Below are 20,411 nucleotides of genomic sequence, written 5' to 3' on the forward strand. Positions count from 1 at the left end.
TGAGCTCGCCAAACAATGGGGACTTAGCAAGCACGTTGAGGTCGTTGCATGATCCAATAATTCCAAAGAAGGCATGCCATATCTATGTGTCATAAGATGCGACTGCTTCGAGGATGATAGTGGGGATACGTTTTCGACCGTTGTATTATCTAGCCCAACCTGTTTGGCAATTCTTCCATTGCCAGTGCATGCAGTCGATGCTTCCAATCATCCCAGGAAAACCTCTTCTCTCAGCTTTGGCGAGAAGTCTTCTGAGGTCGGCCTGTGTAGGAGCCTGGAGGTATTCTGCGAAGTACAGATTAACGATTCCTCTTGTAAATCATTTCAGAGCCTCGATAAAGGTAAATTTCGTCATCCGACAATACTCAGCGCATTGATCTGCCCCAGCACCGTAAGCAAGCATTCTTAAGAAACATGTCAGCTTCTGCTCGAGAAGTAGTCCGACTTTTTTAGCAGCATCTGATTTCTGGACAAAGTACCTGTCATAGCGACAAAGATCACTGGAGATGTTGTTGAAAACATTGTGACTCATCCTGTAGCGTGTCCGGAATTCATCATCACTGAAAACTGAACGCTCCACAAAGTAATCTTCCATCATGTTTTTCCCTCTTGATTCCCTAAATCGCTTCTCATTCGGTGCACGCCACGGTCGAGAACCCCCTCGTCGTGTTTGAGAGGAAGATTCAGCTTCAGCGACTGCTACGATCACAAGGGCTTTAGTCGTACACATCTCTTCATGATCTTCATCTCGAGACTGTCGATACTTAACCCACAATCTCTTCATTGAAATAAGGGAAGGAGAGAAAATGTGTTGGATCTGGAGATATGAAAAACAAGGAGATTTTCCAATATCAGATTGTGTGTGAATGGAGTGCTGCCTCTTTCTCTATTTATTTACAATTTTCACATAAAACGTGATCAGATGATAAGGACACATGTCCACTCCTGGTTCGACGTAATCCTATCCGAAATCTTAGATAAGATTACATCGACAATAACCGTTAGATTACATAGTATGCAAATGATCTGGTCCATTCAAAGATGTCGGTGGTTGTTTCAACCGTTTCAAAATAATTGTCAGTGGTGGCTTCACTCATTTCAAGAAATATTGTCGGTAATTGTAGGTGGCTCATAATTTGTCTACCGAAAATATTAGAAAAATAGTAAATTGCAGTTTTGAGGCCCAAAACGATCCCGAAAGCCCAAAAAACCCCACACGTCGTGGCAAAGTGACGAGTTCTCTTCCTAGAGTCATTCCCTTTCCGAAAAGCTATAGCAATCACAATTATGACATTAATTATCCATAAATCTCCATTATTACCATCTATTTACATCAAATCTATTTCAATTTTCCAATTTTAAAAAAAAAAAAAAATCAATGAACAGTAAATCTGACTGGTCAAGAAACAGAACGGGTGGAAACCCATGTCCAGTGGCAGTGAATAGTTTCTTGATTGGTCGACCCCTTGACTTTTCGACCTTGACATTTACCCTCAACGGGTGGACTTGCGCTTAGTGCCTCCGCCCTTGGTGGCGCTATGGTTTCTTTTGAAGCATATCTTGGATTTATGGCCGGCGGTTCTATCTGGACATATCTCACATGTTTTTAAATTTTTGAGGATTATCCTTTTCAATAAGCCGAATCATAAGAATGAATCACTTGGTGTTACTTTCCCTACGTCCATCTTCTTTATTGCTTATGTATTGTTTTTGCATACGCAACTTGTGGAGAAATCTGTGCCACCTCCAATAGTGGAGTTTCCTCAACATTACATGACAAAGGAAGAGTTGGTCACCTTTTGGTTTTGGGTTCCTACAGCACTGTTAAGTTTAGAAGTTTGGGTGCTTAACTTGCATGGTATGATTGTGATCGATCAAGGCTCTACTGTTAATTGGTGACATATTCTTGATAAGAGAGCTCATGTTTGATATTGACTCTCACATCACTTCCACTGGAGCAATTGCTACTAGAATTGTCTTTTATTTTGGTGAAGATTGACTTTCACATCACCCACCCAGATTCACAGATGGCGCACTATAACATGTGTTCGCTGCACATAAAGGTGATATTACTCCAATCTCACATCACTTATCCATGGACATACTGTCTGGTTGCTTCTTATTGTGGTCTTATGTTTGTCTTGAGAAACATCAATGAAGATTTTAACATGGTCTACTCTACATTATGGTGCTTTCCGCTGTTCAACGGTGATATTCCTCATGTTGTAGTTTGGTCGAGATATTGGCCACTGAATTGTATTTCAGCATGGGATCTTATGATTATGGATAATGAGATCACAAAATCTATTCTTTCCATGATTTGCAAGGGTGCAGCTAAGTAGTCAGATTCTCAGCAAGCAATGCTTCTCAAATTCTCTCTCTCAACACTCATCGTGCTCTTCTTCTTCCTCTGTTCCTTCACTGCAATCTTAGGTCATAACCATGAAGACCCAACAATCAAAACAATGGACGACTTCTCAGGCTACCCAATTCATGACTCACACTCACCTTTCTTCACTAGCTCAAAGTTTACAGAAACAGATTGATGAACTTCCTAGTTTTTCTGATACACCTGCCCCATCAGTGACCAGGGTCTTGTATACCGAGGAAAATGTGTTGGCACATAGATTCATCAAAAAATTTGGTGGGACTCTCTGGTTTGTCTGTTGGAGAGGATGCTGTCGTCGATGGGAAGGCTCTAATCCAGAGCTTTCTACCATTCCAACAGGTTCTCATATTGATGCCATTCCATACTCTGGTATCTTACAAGTCATTACATCTAAGCTGCGCAATCACACAGTGATAATTCTCGTCTTGAAGTCCCGGTAGCACAAGCACTCTATGTCTGCAATAGGAAGTGCATTGGTCGTAGTTTTGAAAGCTATGAAGGCTTTGAAGCAGAAGTTGCAGACGGGTTTATTAAAGCAATCAAAGAAAGTGGAATGGTTTCAGCTAAAGAATTATGGGCTCATTTCCATTGTCTTACATATTTAAGGCCTGAGGACATGCCTTTTTTCAAGGGAGAGGAATGTTAGGACTATTGTTTTGGGTAGTGTGTTGATTTACTTAAATGGGCTGCCTATTGGACTCGGGTCGGGTCATATTGTAAATGGATATCTAGAGTTGGTTGTAGAGAGAACTATATAAGAGCATCTCCAACAGCTTCCCTATAATTTCTTTATGGGGAAGTAAAAAATTAAAATCTCCAAAAAAAATTCTGCTCCAACTTCAACGGATTCTCTATTTTACAGATTCCATAATTTTTCCCCAAATCCTTCCCTAAAATTTTACATATTGCTGTAAATATATGAAATTTTGTTTTCTCTCTCATCACTATCTCTATTTTAGAGACAATTATAGGGAATCTGTTGGAGCAAAACGACCAAAGCTAAATGAGTTACTTCGAAAGGAGCAAAGTTTCTGGCAGCAGCGCTCTAAAGTGTTTTGGTTACAAGACTGGGATTTGAACACGAAATTCTTCCATCAAAGGGCTAGTAACAGGAGGAAGAAGAATCTAATAAAAGGGTTGCATGATGAGAGTAAGCGTTGGTGTACTTCTGATGAGGAAATGGAAGCTATTGTTATCCGGTATTTCAATGATTTGTTTTCAGTTAATTCCTTCAGTTCCGAGATTAATGAAACAGTACGTGTGGTTCCTAGAGTGATCTCTGATGAGATGAATGTACAATTAACAAAAGATATATCATCGGATGAGGTTTTTAGAGCATTGAAGCAAATGCACCCTTCAAAGGCGCGGGGCCCAGATGGTTTCTCGCCATGTTTTTATCAAAGATTCTGGGATGTTGTGGGAGGTGATGTGGTGGAGGCAGTGAGGAGTTTCTTGGGGTCTGATGATGAGGTGCGAAGATTGAACTTCACCCATGTCACGTTGGTTCCAAAGGTGAAGAGCCCACAAAATATGAGCCGACTACGTCCAATTAGTTTGTGCAACGTTTTATATAAGATTGGATCAAAAGTTCTCGCCAACAGGTTAAAGCGTCTTCTACCTGAATTTATTTCTCCTTTTCAAAGCGCCTTTGTTTCGGGGAGACTAATCTCAGACAATTCACTTGTGGCTTTCGAAATTGCAGATTTTTTAAAACGACGAAGGAGTGGGAAGGTTGGCTTTGGGGCTTTGAAACTAGACATGAGCAAGGCGTATGACAGGGTTAGTTGGCAATTTTTAGAGGCCATGATGGTTCGAATGGGGTTCGATACTGCATGGGTGACTTGGATAATGCGATGTGTGAGTATTGTTTCTTATTCATTCATACTCAATGGGGATCCTCGTGGACATATTTTACCGTCAAAGGGTTTGAGACAAGGTGATGCAATTTCCCCATATCTATTTCTCTTTTGTGCAGAGGTTTTATCTCGCTTATTCATGGTTTCTGAGGAGACTGGGAGGCTGAATGGAGTTAGGGTTTGTAGAGGTGCCCCTAGTACAAATCACTTATTTTTTGCCGATGATTCCTTCATTTTCTTTAAAGCAGAAGAGCATGAGAGTTTGGAGTTGAGAAATACTCTCTAGCTATATGAACGTGTTTTTGGGCAAAAGATCAACTATGAGAAGAGTTCCATTGCATTTAGTAAGAATGTCAGATTGGATAAACAGGAATTTCTTGCTGATTTGTTCAGAGTTTTACGGGTGGATAAACATGAAAAATATTTAGGTTTGCCTATGGACGTCAGCTACCCCAAAATTTAAGCATTTGGCTTCCTAAAAGAAAAGGTGGAAAAAATACTCTAAAGATGGAGGGAGAAAACGTTATGTGCAGCGGGGAAGGAAGTACTTCTTAAATCGGTCATCCAATCTATCCCAACCTATGTGATGAGTTGTTTTGAAATCTCAAAGCAATTGTGTCGTGACATACACCAACTCATGGCTAGGTTTTGGTGGGGAGATAAAGGGGAGGCTCACAAAATTCATTGGGTTGCTTGGGAAAAGCTATGTGCTTTTAAGGAGGAGGGGGGACTAGGGTTTCGAAATTTGATGTTATTCAACCTATCTCTCTTGGCGAAGCAAGGCTGGAGGCTCTTCACAAACCAGGATTCCTTGGCAGCCAGAGTCTTCAAGGCGAGGTATTACCCAAATTCTGACTTTCTACATGTTTCCCCTGTGAAAAACTTGTCCTTCACTTGGCGTAGTATACTTGCGGGCAGAGAAGTACTTGAAAAAGGAATGAGATACCAAATTGGCAGCGGAACTAGGGTTAATATATGGAGGGATCCTTGGCTTCCTTTGCCTTATTCCTTCAGACCCTTTTCACGGCCAATGGAGGGGACCTCTGAGTGGAGAGTTGCAGATCTCATCGATGCGGAGAACAGAGAGTGGATTGAGCCATTGGTTGACGAACTATTCACTAAGATGGAGAGCGATTTAATTTTGGGTATTCCATTAAGTTTGTGACAAATTGATGATCGTTGGATGTGGCACTTTGATAAAAAAAAAGGGGTGTATAGCGTTAAAAGTGGATACCGAGTTGCTTGTAATACTAAAGGCAGAACTGATAGAGCATCGACGTCATCTCCTTCGGTGTGGCGCTGGAAAGCAGTTTGGAGGGCTAATGTTCCTCCGAAAATCAGAACATTTGCATGGAGATTGATGCGTGCCATCTTGCCTGCGCGCGCTGCATTGTCAAAAAGGGTGCCCATTGAAAATCCTAATTGTCTTTTCTGCCAAACCACTGTTGAATCTGACTTGCATATCTACAAATATTGTGAAGCTCTAAAGTGTTTCTGGAGAGCAGGTGGCCTCAATTTGAAACCTAGAAGCTTCTACGGCAATAATTTTTTTGAATGGATGCAAGAAATGATCTTTGCACTTGGTAAGCCATAAGTTGATTTGTTTTTTTGTCAGTTTATGGATTATTTGGATGGAAAGGAAGAATATATTGTGGAGAGGTGGGGACTTTAACCCCATGCACATGGTGAGCTGGGCACATACTACTTTGGAGGAATATCAGAGGCTACATCAAAGTAGCTTGGTGCAAAAACAACATCCTAAGGAACGTTGGAGGTGTCCCCCTAGTGGGCGGCTGAAATTAAATATCGATGGAGCTTTTCAAGAGGAGTCCGGGCAAGGTGGAGTTGGGGTGATCGTTAGAGACAAGCATGGGAGATTTGTGGCAGCTTTGGCAAGGCCTTTCTCTCACGCAGGTTCTGCATTTCAAATGGAGGTTGAAGCTTGCCGTGTTGGCCTATTGTTAGCCATCCATCAAGGTTGGACTGAGGTTGATTTGGAGTCAGATTGCTCATTATTGGTAAGTTCTCTAACTAGTGATGTTACTGATTTGTCTACTGTGGGGAGGATTTTAGACGATTGTAAGCATTATATGCATGGTATAAGATCCTTACAGTGTAGGCATGTCTACCGTGAAGCAAATGGTGCTGCAAATCGATTAGCACACCTTGCTAGTTTATCGTATGCAATGTTCTAAAAATCGGCCTAGGCAGCGCCTAGGCGCTAGGCGCCAGTGTACCGTTCCGATTTTGGCCTGGGCGAAGTCAGTAGGCGTTGGGTCTTCAGGCGGCCGCCTAGGCGGACTAGACGGGGTAGGCGGCGACTAGGCGGGGTAGGCGGCCTGGGTGCTGGGCGTTGGGCAGTCGCATCTCTCCTCTCTCTCTCTCTCTCATTTCTGACGTTGATGATCAATAGCTTGAAGATTTCTCTCTCATCTCGTCATGCACTTGATGATTTGGTAGTTTTCTTTGATTTTCTTTATGGGGGAGATGAAAGGAGATTCGATGACCCCTTAGAAATGAGGGAGGAAAAGGGCCATATATTCTGAATACAGTGAGAGAGAGAGAGAGAGAGAGATTTGCAGAAACTAGAGGTGATAGAAGATGAAACATGATTAAACGTGAAAGGTGAGTCAGTTGCTTGGTATTAACTATTAAGTGGTTTGGTCAAAGTTGACTACTACAACTTAAATTAATAGTTTTTCTGATAAAGTTTAGGATAAAATGTCTATTTATATCATCTAATTAGTATTTTAAACTATTTAATGGGTGGGTTTAGTGTTTTGAATATAATTATGTAATAAAAAATTATCAACAACACAAGAATTATTCTATTTAAATGTATTTGTTATTAAAAATATTAAAATTAAAATTAAAAAATAAAAACCGCCTAGTCCCCGCCTAGGCGCTAGTCCCTGGGTCACCGCTCGACTAGCGCCTAGCGTTTTTTAGAACCTTGATCGTATGTTGATGATATTTGGTTAGATGAGACTGAGCGTGGGCCTGAGCCGCCCAGCTAGGCTGGGTTCCAATTCCAAACCCCTTTAAAAAAAAAAAAAAAAAAACCAAAATTTTCCTTAGAATAGAAAAAAATCAAGATATGGGAAAGCTGTTGGAGTTGCTCTAAGACAATCTTCCTCCAATGTAAAAGCCATGAATGAAATTTTTGTTAATTTTCTTCAGTCTTTCAATTTCTTTTACTTTTCCTTGTTTGAGTCCCAACAATGAGCCTCAAACGGAAAGAGCAGAAAGGGAATTGCACTTTATGAGCTCCTTCCCTATTGCATTCTATGCATAACAGACACATTCTCACAAAAGCTTGCTGCAATAGCCCAATGTGCATCTCGGTGTACGTATCTGAATCAATCAACTTCTTCAGTTCTCCACTATCATTTATCCATCCCTTCTCATACGGCCTTGAGTTGACCAAAACAGGGGAGCTGTTAAGCTCTTCATTGGCTTGAACCACTTTTTCAAAACCCACATCCACATCAAACTATTTGGCAAAAAGACACAATCCATCAAGAAAAATCACATCTTTGGTTGACATAGTCATAGATCAAGCAACAAATCCAAACTCACAAAAGAGATCCAAATTTTCACCATGTTCAAAAGCATTCATCTTTTTAAAGATCATCGCAGGATTAATTGAACAACAAATATAGAAAAGCTGTGATCTTTGTAAGCTTACCAGTAGCAAACCCTCTGTGGATCACTTGGTTTCTGTGGTATCAAGCAGCCCTTGATCGAATCGAAACCAACCTTGAAGCCATTTGTGAATGAATCCACCAATCACTACCACTCTCCTATTTTCCTATCTCAAGTTCCGATTTTTAATCCTTAATACTGAAAAAGAAATTCACAACGAACCCAGCTGCCTCCCCCAAGTCGGCAGATCCCGAACACCCACAATACCCCTCATTACCTAATGGAATCAATCGCATACTTTTTCTAGCACTAAAATTAAAGGGAAAATTGAAAAGTAGATGAAAAATAAAGAAATTTGAGTAAAGCACAGATTTTAGGTGTGGTGTAAATTACAAATGTTCTAAAAGCGTTCAAGGAACCTTATTTTGCAGCAAAAATCGAACGATATGAAAATGATATCTAGACTTTCTAAACAAGATAAGAACATGATGAGAAAAGCAAAAACAGTACATGGTTTCGATCAGTTTTTCAACCTAAGCATTAACCTTAATCAGAACCAAAATGATTCCTCATCACATCTTCAATTAACCGTCCAAGAGAAACGGAGGAAGACCCACCGTCCTCTACAGCTTTTCTGCTCACCACCCCCATCTCTTTAACCTTCTTCCTCACCTCATTGTCCTCCATTACACTAACCACAGCCTTCCCTATCTCATCTGCCTTCACAACCTCACCACCTCTCTTGTAATCCAACCTCATCTCCAATCCCAACCCCAACTCCTTCACCATTCAAAACGCATTCAGCTGTTGCTCGGCATACATAGGCCATGTCACAATAGGCACACCGTACCACAAGCTCTCCAAGATCGAGTTCCACCCACAATGCGACACAAAGCCTCCGATTGCCTTGTGGGACAAGACTTCCACCTGCGGTGCCCACCCGCATATCAGTCCCTTTCCTCTAGTCCTCTCCAAGAACCCATCCGGCAAGACTTCCTCAAGGTTCGAGCAGTCGATAGGAGTCAAAGTTTTGCTGCCTTTTGGCGGTGTCAAACGCAAAGACCACAAGAACCTCTGCCCACTCTGCTCAAGCCCCAGAGCTATCTCTTTCACTTGTGCTTCATTAAAGCTCCCCAAGCTTCCAAAGCATAAGAACACAACAGATTCTTCAGGATGATCATCAAGCCAGCTCATGATCTTGTCACGTTGCGCCTGGTTTAAATTGGACCGCGCCTGACCATCGTTGAGATCAAGCATCGGCCCAACTGGGTACACCGGAGGTGTAGTTTGATCTTCTGAAAACGAGTTAAAAGCATGTGCCTCTAACTCAACACATGTATTTGCTATGATACCTTTGGCCTCTCTAAATCTCGCAGCAATCCCAAGATAACTAGAGTAGCTACCATCTGTCATGGACACAGGCAAAACTGTAGTAGGAACTGGGGGGATAATACCTGGGACTAACCAATCAGGATCGGAGTCTTTAGGTGGCTCACCGGTCAGGCTATCCTGCACCGGAAAGTGGAACATGAGAGAAAGATACCCTGCATTGCTCGTCATGAAAAGATAAGAAGGGAGATTGAGTTCATTGACCACATCAATCATGGAGACACAGAAGAAATCAAGAACCAATCCAACAATTGGAACCGAGGCGGGCTTAGAATGTGATGATGAAACGTAGTTAGTGAGGGCCTCCCTGACATTAGGCACATGGTTCTCAATGTTTAGAATGAAAAATTTAGCTGGTGACTTTGCAAACTCTAATGGAGGCAGCTCTGCTTGAGGGACATCAATGAGTGGATTCGGGATTCCGAAGCAACAAGGGATTCTGTGTATGAACCTAAAGATGAAGGGGCTGCTGATTTGATGGCAAGAACTGTGATTGAAATTCGATCATCTCGCTGAAGCAGACCATTTCCGAATTGCAAGGCTGCTACAAGGTGGCCGGCCCCTGGTGCTGGGATGAACACTAGTTCTGCTCTCTTCATCCCAACTGATCTCTTTCACTTTGCTCTAATACTTCCTTTGCAGATCTGTCACATATATATAGAAGAATATTTCGTGCTCAGCAATCCAGCATCTAATGCGGTAGATTCTCAAATTGGTAATGTGAACCTTTACAAAAAAGAGCATAACCCATTTGCGCAGTCAGATTGACTATCCATTAATGAAAATATATCATTAATTGGACCAAAAATGAATGGACATGATAGGTCATTTGGTCATCAGTGATGCAAAGCTTTTTGACCACCTTACCTTCTTAGACCGCGCTGGTTAAGAAAATGTATTGGGAAGGGGAGAATAAAAATCAGAAAAAGAAAAATCACATTAAATTCTTACGATAACACAAGAGTCACCAAAGCATCTCTTAAATTTAGTCACCCCTCGTAAGATTAGCGACTTCCATAGTGTTGATTAATCTAGATAATCAGTAGCAGACCTCAGCTGACCGACAACAAGATCAGACTAAAAATCTTGGGACTTGTTTTGGTGTTTCTAGCATTTCCTCGAATGCTTCCATTGTTTTACACATCACTACTGTTGTCTTTTACTTCTCATAGATGATGATAATGGAGTGCTGATTCCATAAAGAAGATGATAATGGCGCACGCACTGTCCCTACGTAACAAACATATTTATGTTGTTTTGCATCACATTCACAAGCGACCCACTATTATTAAAGACAGGGACCAGTAAATTTCCGAGTTTGTTCCGTAAAGACGAGTCTATTGACCATGTTTTTCTATTGAAGATGGAATGGTAGGTGTCAAAGTAAGTGGACCAAAAATGCATTACCGAAAGAAAGAAAAAAGGACCAGTTCACGATGTTAAGCACCAGTTCGACTATGCAGAATAATTCAATCGCAACCAGAAGTTGCATTGAATGAACGAAAATTCTAATATGGGCAAAGACTCTTTGTTGAATGAATCACAAATCACAATGATCATTTCATCATTTTCATAGGGGTGAAATTTGCACACCCAAATTTGCAAACCTCACACCCTTTTATTTTTTTAATAATATTTCAACTCACATCTATTTACACTTTCTAAAATACCCTCAAAGTCAGATTTTCTTTTTGGGTCTTCTCTCTCTCTCTCTCTCTCTCTCTCTCTCTCTCTCTCTCTCTCTCTCTCTCTCTCTCTCTCTCTCTCTCTCTCTCTCTCTCTCTCTCTCTCTCCCCTCCAAAACCACGACAACTCTTACTCTTCTCTCTTTCTTCTTCAGACAACGACATACTCTCTTCTCCATTGAAACTTTACCAACCTCAACCCTTCCTCTTTCATTCTCTCTTTCTGCAGTCAAGCTTGCAACAATTTGCAAAGATTTTAATTCTCCACTTATCTGTTAAGAAAAGTAGGTGTTAAAGTCTTACAGCACAACCAAATCATAAGACTGCACCATTGAATATAAGACCAACAAGCACGCATAAAGGTAATATTTTCTTTACTTTTACCTCAGCTCCATGATGATCGATCAAATATCCAACAAGTCCAACAAGTTTTATGCAGAATTTGTTGGACTTGTTGGATATTTGATCGATCATCATGGAGCTGAGGTAAACAGATGTGAGTTGAAATATTATTAAAAAAATGAAAGGGTGTGTGGTTTGCAAATTTGGGTGTGCAAATTTCACCCCCTTTTCCATATTGCTTCAGTCCATAAGTCTCTTCGATCTCTATCTTCTTCTTCATCACCTCACTATTACACATCACACAGCTATCTAAATCTTGTGCACTGAACAAAATGTCCCTTATTTTGATCCACTCTAAATGCATTGAGCAGCTGAGCTATCTAAATCTTGTGCACTGAACAAAATGTCCCTTATTTTGATCCACTCTAAATGCATTGAGCAGCTGTTCCGCATATATAGGGCAAGTTTCCAATTGACATGCACCATACCAAGACGTCTAGAGTTCTTAGCATCCTTCTGGCAACAATGTACGATGGATCGTTTTGCGCTGCCAAGTATGTTAAGCATATGACTAAGAGCAAGTTCACCCGTTGGGTCACCAGGTCACATACTATTCACTGCTTTTTAGTGTTATTTTCACCCTCTGGGTCACGAGTACAGTGTATTTCGTGCCCTGGGTCACAGACACAGTGTATTTCGTGACCCAGAGAATAAAACTATACACTAAAAAGCAGTGAATAGTAGGTAACCCGGTGACCCAACGGGTGAACTTGCTCTAAGAAACCATGTATTGGCAACCCATTGCATAATCAAAACGAAGTCATCACTCTGCCTCACGTGCTTGAGCAGCTAAGATTCGATTACAAAGGGCTGAGGGCATGTGCAAAAACTTTCACTTGGAATCTGGCTAAGCACCTTTATTGTTTTTCAACGTTGAGACGTGGTATATGTTTCAAGTACATGCCTTAAACTACTATTCTACTGAGTGGTGTCAATTACTTGTCTAGTAATCAGAAATAGTACTGAAATTTGATCCTCTGCGGTTTGAACAGACCTGAAGACAGAATCATATATACAAGAATGAAGCAGGAGTTAATTTTCCCCGGTGCAGAACAGCATGAGAATATTTGGCTAAACCCGCAAATCCTTGTGAAAGAAAATCTGACAAGATCCGAACACAGAACTCAGAAAGTGCAAACAGCCATACAAATTATCAAATGAGTTCTGCATCTACAAACAAAATGAGGAATAAGGTTCGTTCAATCTAAAATTCAATTGTTTTCCATCTCAAGACAATTCCCACAACATTTAGTGAACTGTGAATACAGTTCTACAGAAGTCAATAGACTCAATACCATGGAAAATGCATAACTTAACAAAGCCACAAGGTAACCACACCAAGTCAACAGTCTGCCACACCTATCCGAGCAGCTAAGCTTGCATTTCCAGGACTTCTGCAACTAAAACTCTACCCAAATAAAGCTTCAACCTTATAATTGTTTACAGATTTAGCTAAGCACATTGATTGATTTCCAAAGTCAAGACCTTCTAGATGTCTAAAAACATGCCTTAAATGATTTTTCTGGCCAATGGTTTTGGTTATTTGTCTAGTAATCATATTCACACACATTGTAGCCTTTGGGGTCAAAGACACATGCTTGTGGTAGGAACAAGGAAGGAAAAGTGTATGCAACATATGACAGCAGAAAGCTCCCAATGTGCACACAGACACAGAAACGACTCAAATGAGTTGCGCACCAACAATATCAAATTTGACCCATAAGCTTACTTCAATCTAAAACTTAACTCACTACAATCCCAAAACAATTCCCACAACATTCAGTGAACTATGAACAGAGTTTTACATATTCCAGTGCCATCTAAAACACTTATTCCACTTGCCAACCTCAATTAGCTAGTAGAACAAATCATCTCAGTTTAGCACAAGCACACTGCACACCATTAAAGTTCAATATTTTTCAAACGAAACTATATAAATCGCTATCTCAATTACACAAAACATAAACAAAGAAGCCACAAAGGAACAAAATTCAGCCTAAATTTCTCACATTCCACAGAGAAAAAAGCTCCAAAGTTTCATCGATCAAGAGAAATATTACATTGAGCTAGTTTTTGTTTCAAAACAAAAGTAAAAACACTTAAATACAGTCGCAGTGGACCAGATGAGGGACTTCGGGACAAGCATCACCGGCGGTTATCGTAATCGACGACCTCGGAATCGGCGAGCGATCTGGAGTGCTGGACTAGCGACCGTCCGATGGAGTTGATCCACTCCTCCTTCTCCTTCTCAGTATCGGCGATGAAGTACATGGTGTCGTGGGTGGTGGTGGAGAGCTCGAAGGCGCAGGGCTTGTGGAGGACGTCCTCGGCGCCCTTGACGGTGAGGCAGGTGCCGACGGGGATGACGCCGCGTGGGGTGGAGGAGGGGGTGACGTGGGAGTCCTTGAACCAGAAGAGCTTGCCTTGCTTGAGGACGAACCAGCGGCGGCGCCAGGTCTTGATGTACTCGCCTTGCTTGGTGAGCCAGGCGGCGCGTTCGGGCTTGGACCAGAATTCGATGCCGGTGTAGTCTTCTGGGCTCGGGTCCTGGCCCGTCGCGGCCCGCCACAGACCCTCCATCAACAGCTGAGAAGACGGAGATGGGAAGAGAGAGAGAGAGAGAGAGAGAGAGAGAATTTCAGTTGCCCTTTTTGGGATCGCGGAACGGAATATGGTTCGTGATTAGCTGGGTGCCATAATACGCTGTCGTTCTCTGTGCTGGAGTATAAGAAGTTGGACCCCCGCAATCTTGCACATGACTAATAGTCAATCTTATCTTGTTTTTGAGCTGAGTGCTATGTTGGGCCTATCTGTTTGGGCTCATTGTAACTTTTTTATGGAATAGGTTGATGTTATTGACACATATGTTATTTCTGATTAAATAACATAGTCAACCAAGCGTCACGTTATGTTGTTGATATTGCAGCGTCCGTGCGCGGTGAGGAGCATCTCAAAAATGAGTAAGAAATGGACAGTAGAGGGAATCAATGATTCATTATCTTAATTTAATTTTTTTTTTTTTTTTTACCCCAGCATGGTTCCCCCCCCCCCTCCCCCCCCCCCCATTCCTTTATTCTTCTTCTTCTTCTTCTTCTGCAATTCTGCTTCTTGGGTAGTGCAGGTTTCTGGGTTTCAATTTCAGCAGCCAGGTTAGTTGTAGATGTAAATCTATTGCATGTTTTTATTTTCTATTTTGATCGAACTGAACATGCATTCTGTATCTTATTACATCCCTTAATTTGTTAATCTTCTTGGTAATGCCCTTTGCATCTCAAAAGACTCCCTCAATGTGCTCCAAAGATCTCAAGTGTAAGTGAAACAGTTAAAAATGTGTTCAAAGAGCCTCTCTAATTCTCTATCACACTCGATCTTGGTGAATTCCATTGTGAACTTTATATTACATTGTTGAGGTTTGAAAATTCGGGAAAAAAAAATAAAAATTAGAGATTGTTGTTGGATTACTCAGTTGAAAGTGGCTTGCCTTAACAGGCCATTTTGACAACAAATTCGACTAAAATTGGATAGTGTTTTTGGAGATGGTCTTTATAGAATTGATTCAGCAATGCTCTTTTTTCATATAATTAGTAGTATTGTAGTAAAGTAGTGGACTTTCCTAGCCGAAGTACCTAGAGGGTTGGTTACTAATTCTGATTACCTTTTGGTTCCACATTTTTTATTTGCCTGAATCTTTTGTTCCGGTTAAGAATTGAAACACCCCAAATTTTAGGTGCTGTTGACATCAACACTCCATAATTGTGGTTCGTAATGTGCTTAATCGTTGTAGAAGGTTAGAATTCGGTTGATACGTAGACAGTATGCAGAAGAGAGTTTCTCACGCTTTATAGTTTAGATATTCGTAGTAATTTTGGGTAACTATTGTTCTTGTACAGGTATAGTCATTTCTCCCTGTCATTTAATCCTACAGCAGAACAACTCCTGTAGCTCCACTGCGGCATCCAGCAATCCATACAAGGTGCTCTTACAGTATCAGGGGAGCCTAGCAGAAGCTACGTGCAATGACAAGTTGTCAAGTTCAAGGAGCTTCTAGTGAGAGTATAATGATGGACAGATTCAGTGATCTCCCAGATGAAATTTCTCATCATATTATTTCGTTCCTCTCTGACTCTTTAAGGAGCCTCATTCAAGTGGGAGCTGTGTCCAAAAGATGTAGGAAACTTTATCTGTCAGTTCCATCAATAATTATTGATGCAAGTAGCGTTGCAGATTGCACCAAGTTGCGAGTAAGATTGTTGAACTCTTGGGATAGGTACTTGTTTCACCGTGGTAATCCTCTTGGGAGGCAAAGATAAGTGATGAGTATTTCCGAGTCACCACATGGATCCAAAATGCAGTGAGGTGTAATGTTGAAGTACTTCACCTTGATCTGAATCAATACGACCTCAGGATGACAGTTGTGTTGCCGTCTTGCATCTTCCTTTGTCGTTCTTTGAGGACTCTATCTGTGAATTTGTATATGGGCAAGATTCAGTCACCCAACTTGTCTTTTTCCTGTAATCTCCACTACTTGAAGTTGAAGTATGTACGTCTTAAAGATGACGGTATTTTCAAATGGATCTCATATTCCTGCAAATGCATAAAGGAATTACATCTTGAAAAAGTTATTGGGATAAAAGATATCAAGATTGAGAGCTCGTCTTTGGAATCGTTTAGTCTTTTGCTTCCTTTTCAGAATTATGAGCTCTGGGATCTTAGCATTTCAGCTGAAAAACTTGAAGATATATGTATACACTGGCAATTTGATTCGAGACGTGATTCAAAGTTTCATCTTTTACCTCGCATCAGATCATTTAATCTCTTTGCTCCAAAGCTTAAAAATTTCAAATGGAGTGGGAATTTTCTGAACCATCATCATCTTGGGAACTTGATGTGTTTAGAAGAAGCTGACATATTTCTGATGCCCGATTTAGATGATTCTAGCAACCTATTTGAGGTTCTTTGCAGCATATGTATGGTTAAAGTTCTAACCCTAAATGAAGAAACTACAAAGGTAAGAACAAATGCCCTTCAGACTATGACATCTTTTTATGTGGCTATATGGCATGTCACTGCGAATACAATATGGTGATGCTAGGCTTAATGTATATTGTTGGTCAGTACGATAAAGTTGAAGTTGATAATAAGTCCCTGGTTAGAGATACCAAGCAATTCGAAAAGGACAGTAAACTGGGAACATACATGATAGTATGCTATCGGTTTAAATATCTAGCAATAGATGCTTATTCATCTAGATTTTGAAACATATGTATATATTGCAGATATGCTTTATTAGTACTTTCGTTACTGGGTTTTAGGGTTCTCAATTTTTTTTTCATTTGTTAATGGATGGGCTGTACTGCAGGCTTTATGCAGGGGAGGTTCCATGCCGGTACCATTAGATAGTATTCGTTACTTGAGTTTGCATGTTACAAGTCTGAATGCTGACTTGGTCGCGGCAATGGTGTCTATTTTTAGAGGAATTACTTCTTTGAATACTTTGTGCATAATGTATGACCTATCCAAGTCATCTGTATCTGGAACTGAAGATGACAGTGATATTGAGGAAGTGGTTGAGGATAATGATACGGAGGAAGAGGATAATGATACGGAGGAAGAGAATAATGAAAACGAGGAAGAGGACAATGACAATTATACCGAGGAAGAAGATAATGAAACTGAGGAAAATGCAACTGAGAAAGAGAATAATGTAAGTAATAAATAGTGCATATGCTATGGTAATTTTTTTCTTAATATTTTAAGAAGTTGCCAATTGATTAGCTTATTGCATTTCCAGGAATCCAGGTTCAATGTGGAATACTGGAAATCCCAAAACCTAACCTTTATTTATCAGCTCAAGGAAGTGAGAATAGACCTTCTAGATGGTAATAATGAATTGGAGTTCGCAAGGTATATTCTGGAGAATGCTCCGAGTTTGGAGAAAATGGTCATAATTCAATCACCCCAGCATTCGGATGTTGTGGAGACGGTAACCAAAAGCAAGATGATTTCCAATGCGACAGTTGTTTTACAAGAAAGGCAGAGCAGTTAGCCATGAAGAAAGAGGGAAAGGGTCCAAGTTAAATATCTTTCAGAAGGATATTTTATGATGTAATATATTTTTTTTGGTTAATAGAGGCTGGCTGTTGAGGATTATGCGACTGTTGCAATGGCTGAGCCTTCTGTCTGTGTATTGTCTAAATGCATTTTGAACTTCAGTCTTAATCCCAAAGCGCATCAAATATTTTGTCTTCTTTGTTGAAGAGGTGAGTCTATTGTATTTTTACCATATTTCTTTAGTCCTCTAGTTTTGTCATGTAAACGCTCTGTCTTGACTGGAGTTAAGGTTTTGTTTTTTTTATTTTTGACACAAAAATTAAAGTCGTGAACAAAAAAACCCAGGAAAATAAATTAAAATAACAGCCAAAAATTTAACAAGAAAGAGATGAATTAATGACTACTGAGGTTGGAAAACACTCCAATCAAAAGGAAAGAAGTTTAAAACATAAAGTTCTAGAGACGGATGAACAACAGAAATGAATCTATGCTATTACCAAAAAAAAATAACACAAAAACGAATCTATGCCCCTTTGATTAGGGCGAGGACTTCAGACTCAGTGGGGAGTGCAGGAATTGCTCCCTTCTTGGTCGTTGTTATTGCTCCACATGCATTTGCAAATTTGAGTACTTCCCTCAACCTTTGCTCATCATCAAGAACAGATTGATCATCAACAATCTTTGCGAGCAGAGCACCCACAAATGAATCACCAGCACCAGTAGTATCTACCGCAGTTACATGAAAAGCTTCCACACATCCACGGAAATTCTTAGTGTAGTATCTGCAACCCTTTTCACCAAGAGTGACAAGGAGGAGCTTCAAGTTAGGGTGCCACAGACTCATAGCAGATTCATCATCAATGTTGGGATTTCCTGTGAGAAACTCAAGCTCCACATCACTGACCTTGATCACTTCAGCCTTTTCCCATATACTCATTATCTGCTCGCGTGCCTCCTCCAGTGAGGGCCACAGTGGTAGCCGGAGGTTCGGGTCGTAGGAAAGCAAGGCACCTGCATCTTTTGCGACCTCCATTGCCTTCAGATGTGCCGACCTGCATGGTTCCACAATCAAGCTTATTGATCCATAGTGGAACACTTTGGCGGATCTGATCAGCTCGAAATTGAGCTCTTCGGGCTTGAGCAGCATATCAGCGCTAGGGTTCCGGTAGAACATGAACTCGCGCTCTCCATCAGCGCGTAGGGTCACGAAGGCCAGAGCGGTACGTGCGCCTTGGTCCAACAGGATGCCCTGTCCGGAGACACCGTTCTCCTTCAAGATTCCAGCAAGCATGTGCCCGAACTCGTCCGCGCCGAGCTTCCCGACGAAGGAGGCGTTGCCACCGAGCCGAGCCACCGCGATCGCCACGTTGGCGGGGGCGCCACCGGGGGCTTTCAAGAAAGCCGGGGCTTCTGCCAGCGAAACGCCCGAAACAGTTGGCACAAAGTCGATCAGCATCTCCCCGAAACTCACAATCAGACCCTTCTCATTAGCCATTATCAATCACTCAAAGATAAAGAGAGTAAATAGAGTAGGAGGTTGTCTGGTGGGTATAGGAGGAGAAAGAAATAATAAGATACTGGATTTTTGGGAAGGCATGCATGCAGTATTTATAGACTAGAAAGAGAGACAATCATATTCCTTATTGAAAATTAATTCATTTTTCTAATCGACTTAGTATTTCCGAATTCCGATCTTACTCGTTCATATTTTCTTTAGAAATTTTACTAATACAGTGAGACAATCCTACTCCTCATCAAAAACTAATTTATTTTTCTAATTGCATTAGAATTTTCAATCTTACACCTCACTGAAAATTATTTTAATTAAATTACTAATATCCGTGATTTGTGTGATTTAGATCACTAATGAAATTAATGCTCTGAAAATGTATTATTATTTTTTTATATATGTTCTACGTTCAGACGTTCTTACACAACCAATTGTCATTTTCTCCACAATTATGTTCTTTTTTTGAAAAGCCACAATTATGTTCTTTTGGCTACACTACAATAAAAAGAATGTTACAAGAAAAAGAGTGTTACAACAGACCAGGCCCAGTTGGCCCACTCACCAAAACAATCTCAGAATCGGGCGCCCATCACACAACCCAACACTATTTTCTCGTCTTTTTCATTTCTTGTTCTCGATTCTCGTGCGAACTCACCTCTCTCATTCCTTAGATTCTTCATCTGCAACTCTCCTTCTTGGGATAGATGTCAGCATTTGAAATGGTCGATTGAAAAGGTAAGTCTAATGTTACTATACTTACTCTCTTTGTTTTTACTACTCTTCTAGTTCATGTTATTCCCTTTACTCTCTAAAGAAGTTTTCTATGAACCAACATTTAATTGTTATATTTTTGAGATTTGAAATAATTCCCAGATTTGGTCGTGATTAGTTGTTGGATTAGTCACTTAAAAGTGATAGCTTTCAGACTATTTTTGACAAGAACTTGGCTGAATTTTGGAGAGTGCTCTTCTTTGAGTGGTTTACTAATTTTATAGACTTAATTCAGCAATGCCCTTTTCATGTAATTAGTAAAGTAGCTAGCCTATAATGGGTTTATTGAAATACTGGTTGGCTGCGCATTCCAATAATGTTTGGTTCCACATTTTTTAATATTTTTCCTGAACTTTTGGTTAACAGTTGAAAGTTGAAACAAAGAAACCTAGTGCTTTTGGTTTCACATGTCCTTAATCCGTGTAGAATGATGCTTTTATTTTCTTGGGTTGAATCGTCTTCACTTTTCTTGTAAGAATACAAAAATCATTTGTCCAATTCTTTTTTATGCTCCAGGGGAACGATTGAACAATTCTTGTGGCTCAGTTGTCCAACCAGGTGCCCTTATAGTAATGAAAAGAAACACATTATCATGGAGCCCAAGTGTGAGTTGGGAGCAATGACAAGTTCTCATGTTCTAGGAACTTCTAGTGAGAGTATCATCATCGACAGATTTAGTGATCTCCCAGATGAAATTGCTCATCACATTCTTT

The 20,411-nt window shown here is 40.6% G+C and overlaps 4 protein-coding genes and 1 pseudogene across 4 annotated transcripts; 1 reads left to right on the plus strand and 4 right to left on the minus strand.

Moving 5' to 3' along the window:
- Window positions 1–319: 319 nt before the first annotated feature.
- Window positions 320–784, minus strand: LOC133730357 (uncharacterized). The gene has a single exon (XM_062157966.1). The coding sequence runs from the start codon at window positions 782–784 to the stop codon at window positions 320–322; it is 465 nt and encodes a 154-aa protein (XP_062013950.1).
- Window positions 785–7,749: 6,965 nt separating this feature from the next.
- LOC133733068 (UDP-glycosyltransferase 71K3-like) lies at window positions 7,750–10,448 on the minus strand (annotated as a pseudogene).
- Window positions 10,449–12,313: 1,865 nt separating this feature from the next.
- On the minus strand, window positions 12,314–14,042 carry LOC133731722 (pleckstrin homology domain-containing protein 1-like). Its single transcript, XM_062159128.1, has 2 exons — window positions 13,487–14,042; window positions 12,314–12,467 (listed from the first exon to the last, which is right to left on the minus strand). Exon 1 carries the CDS (start codon window positions 13,944–13,946, stop codon window positions 13,512–13,514), a length of 435 nt encoding a protein of 144 aa, XP_062015112.1. The 5' UTR covers window positions 13,947–14,042; the 3' UTR covers window positions 12,314–12,467; window positions 13,487–13,511.
- Window positions 14,043–15,664: 1,622 nt separating this feature from the next.
- On the plus strand, window positions 15,665–17,554 carry LOC133733724 (uncharacterized). Its single transcript, XM_062161368.1, has 3 exons — window positions 15,665–16,374; window positions 16,726–17,070; window positions 17,158–17,554. Exons 1-3 carry the CDS (start codon window positions 15,772–15,774, stop codon window positions 17,410–17,412), a joined length of 1,203 nt encoding a protein of 400 aa, XP_062017352.1. The 5' UTR covers window positions 15,665–15,771; the 3' UTR covers window positions 17,413–17,554.
- Window positions 17,555–17,845: 291 nt separating this feature from the next.
- LOC133732831 (probable fructokinase-4) lies at window positions 17,846–18,956 on the minus strand. Its single transcript, XM_062160419.1, has one exon. It carries the CDS (start codon window positions 18,910–18,912, stop codon window positions 17,941–17,943), a length of 972 nt encoding a protein of 323 aa, XP_062016403.1. The 5' UTR covers window positions 18,913–18,956; the 3' UTR covers window positions 17,846–17,940.
- Window positions 18,957–20,411: the final 1,455 nt, after the last annotated feature.

This window comes from Rosa rugosa, chromosome 2 (genome assembly GCF_958449725.1).
Source record: "Rosa rugosa chromosome 2, drRosRugo1.1, whole genome shotgun sequence".
Classification (NCBI taxonomy): Eukaryota; Viridiplantae; Streptophyta; class Magnoliopsida; order Rosales; family Rosaceae; genus Rosa; species Rosa rugosa.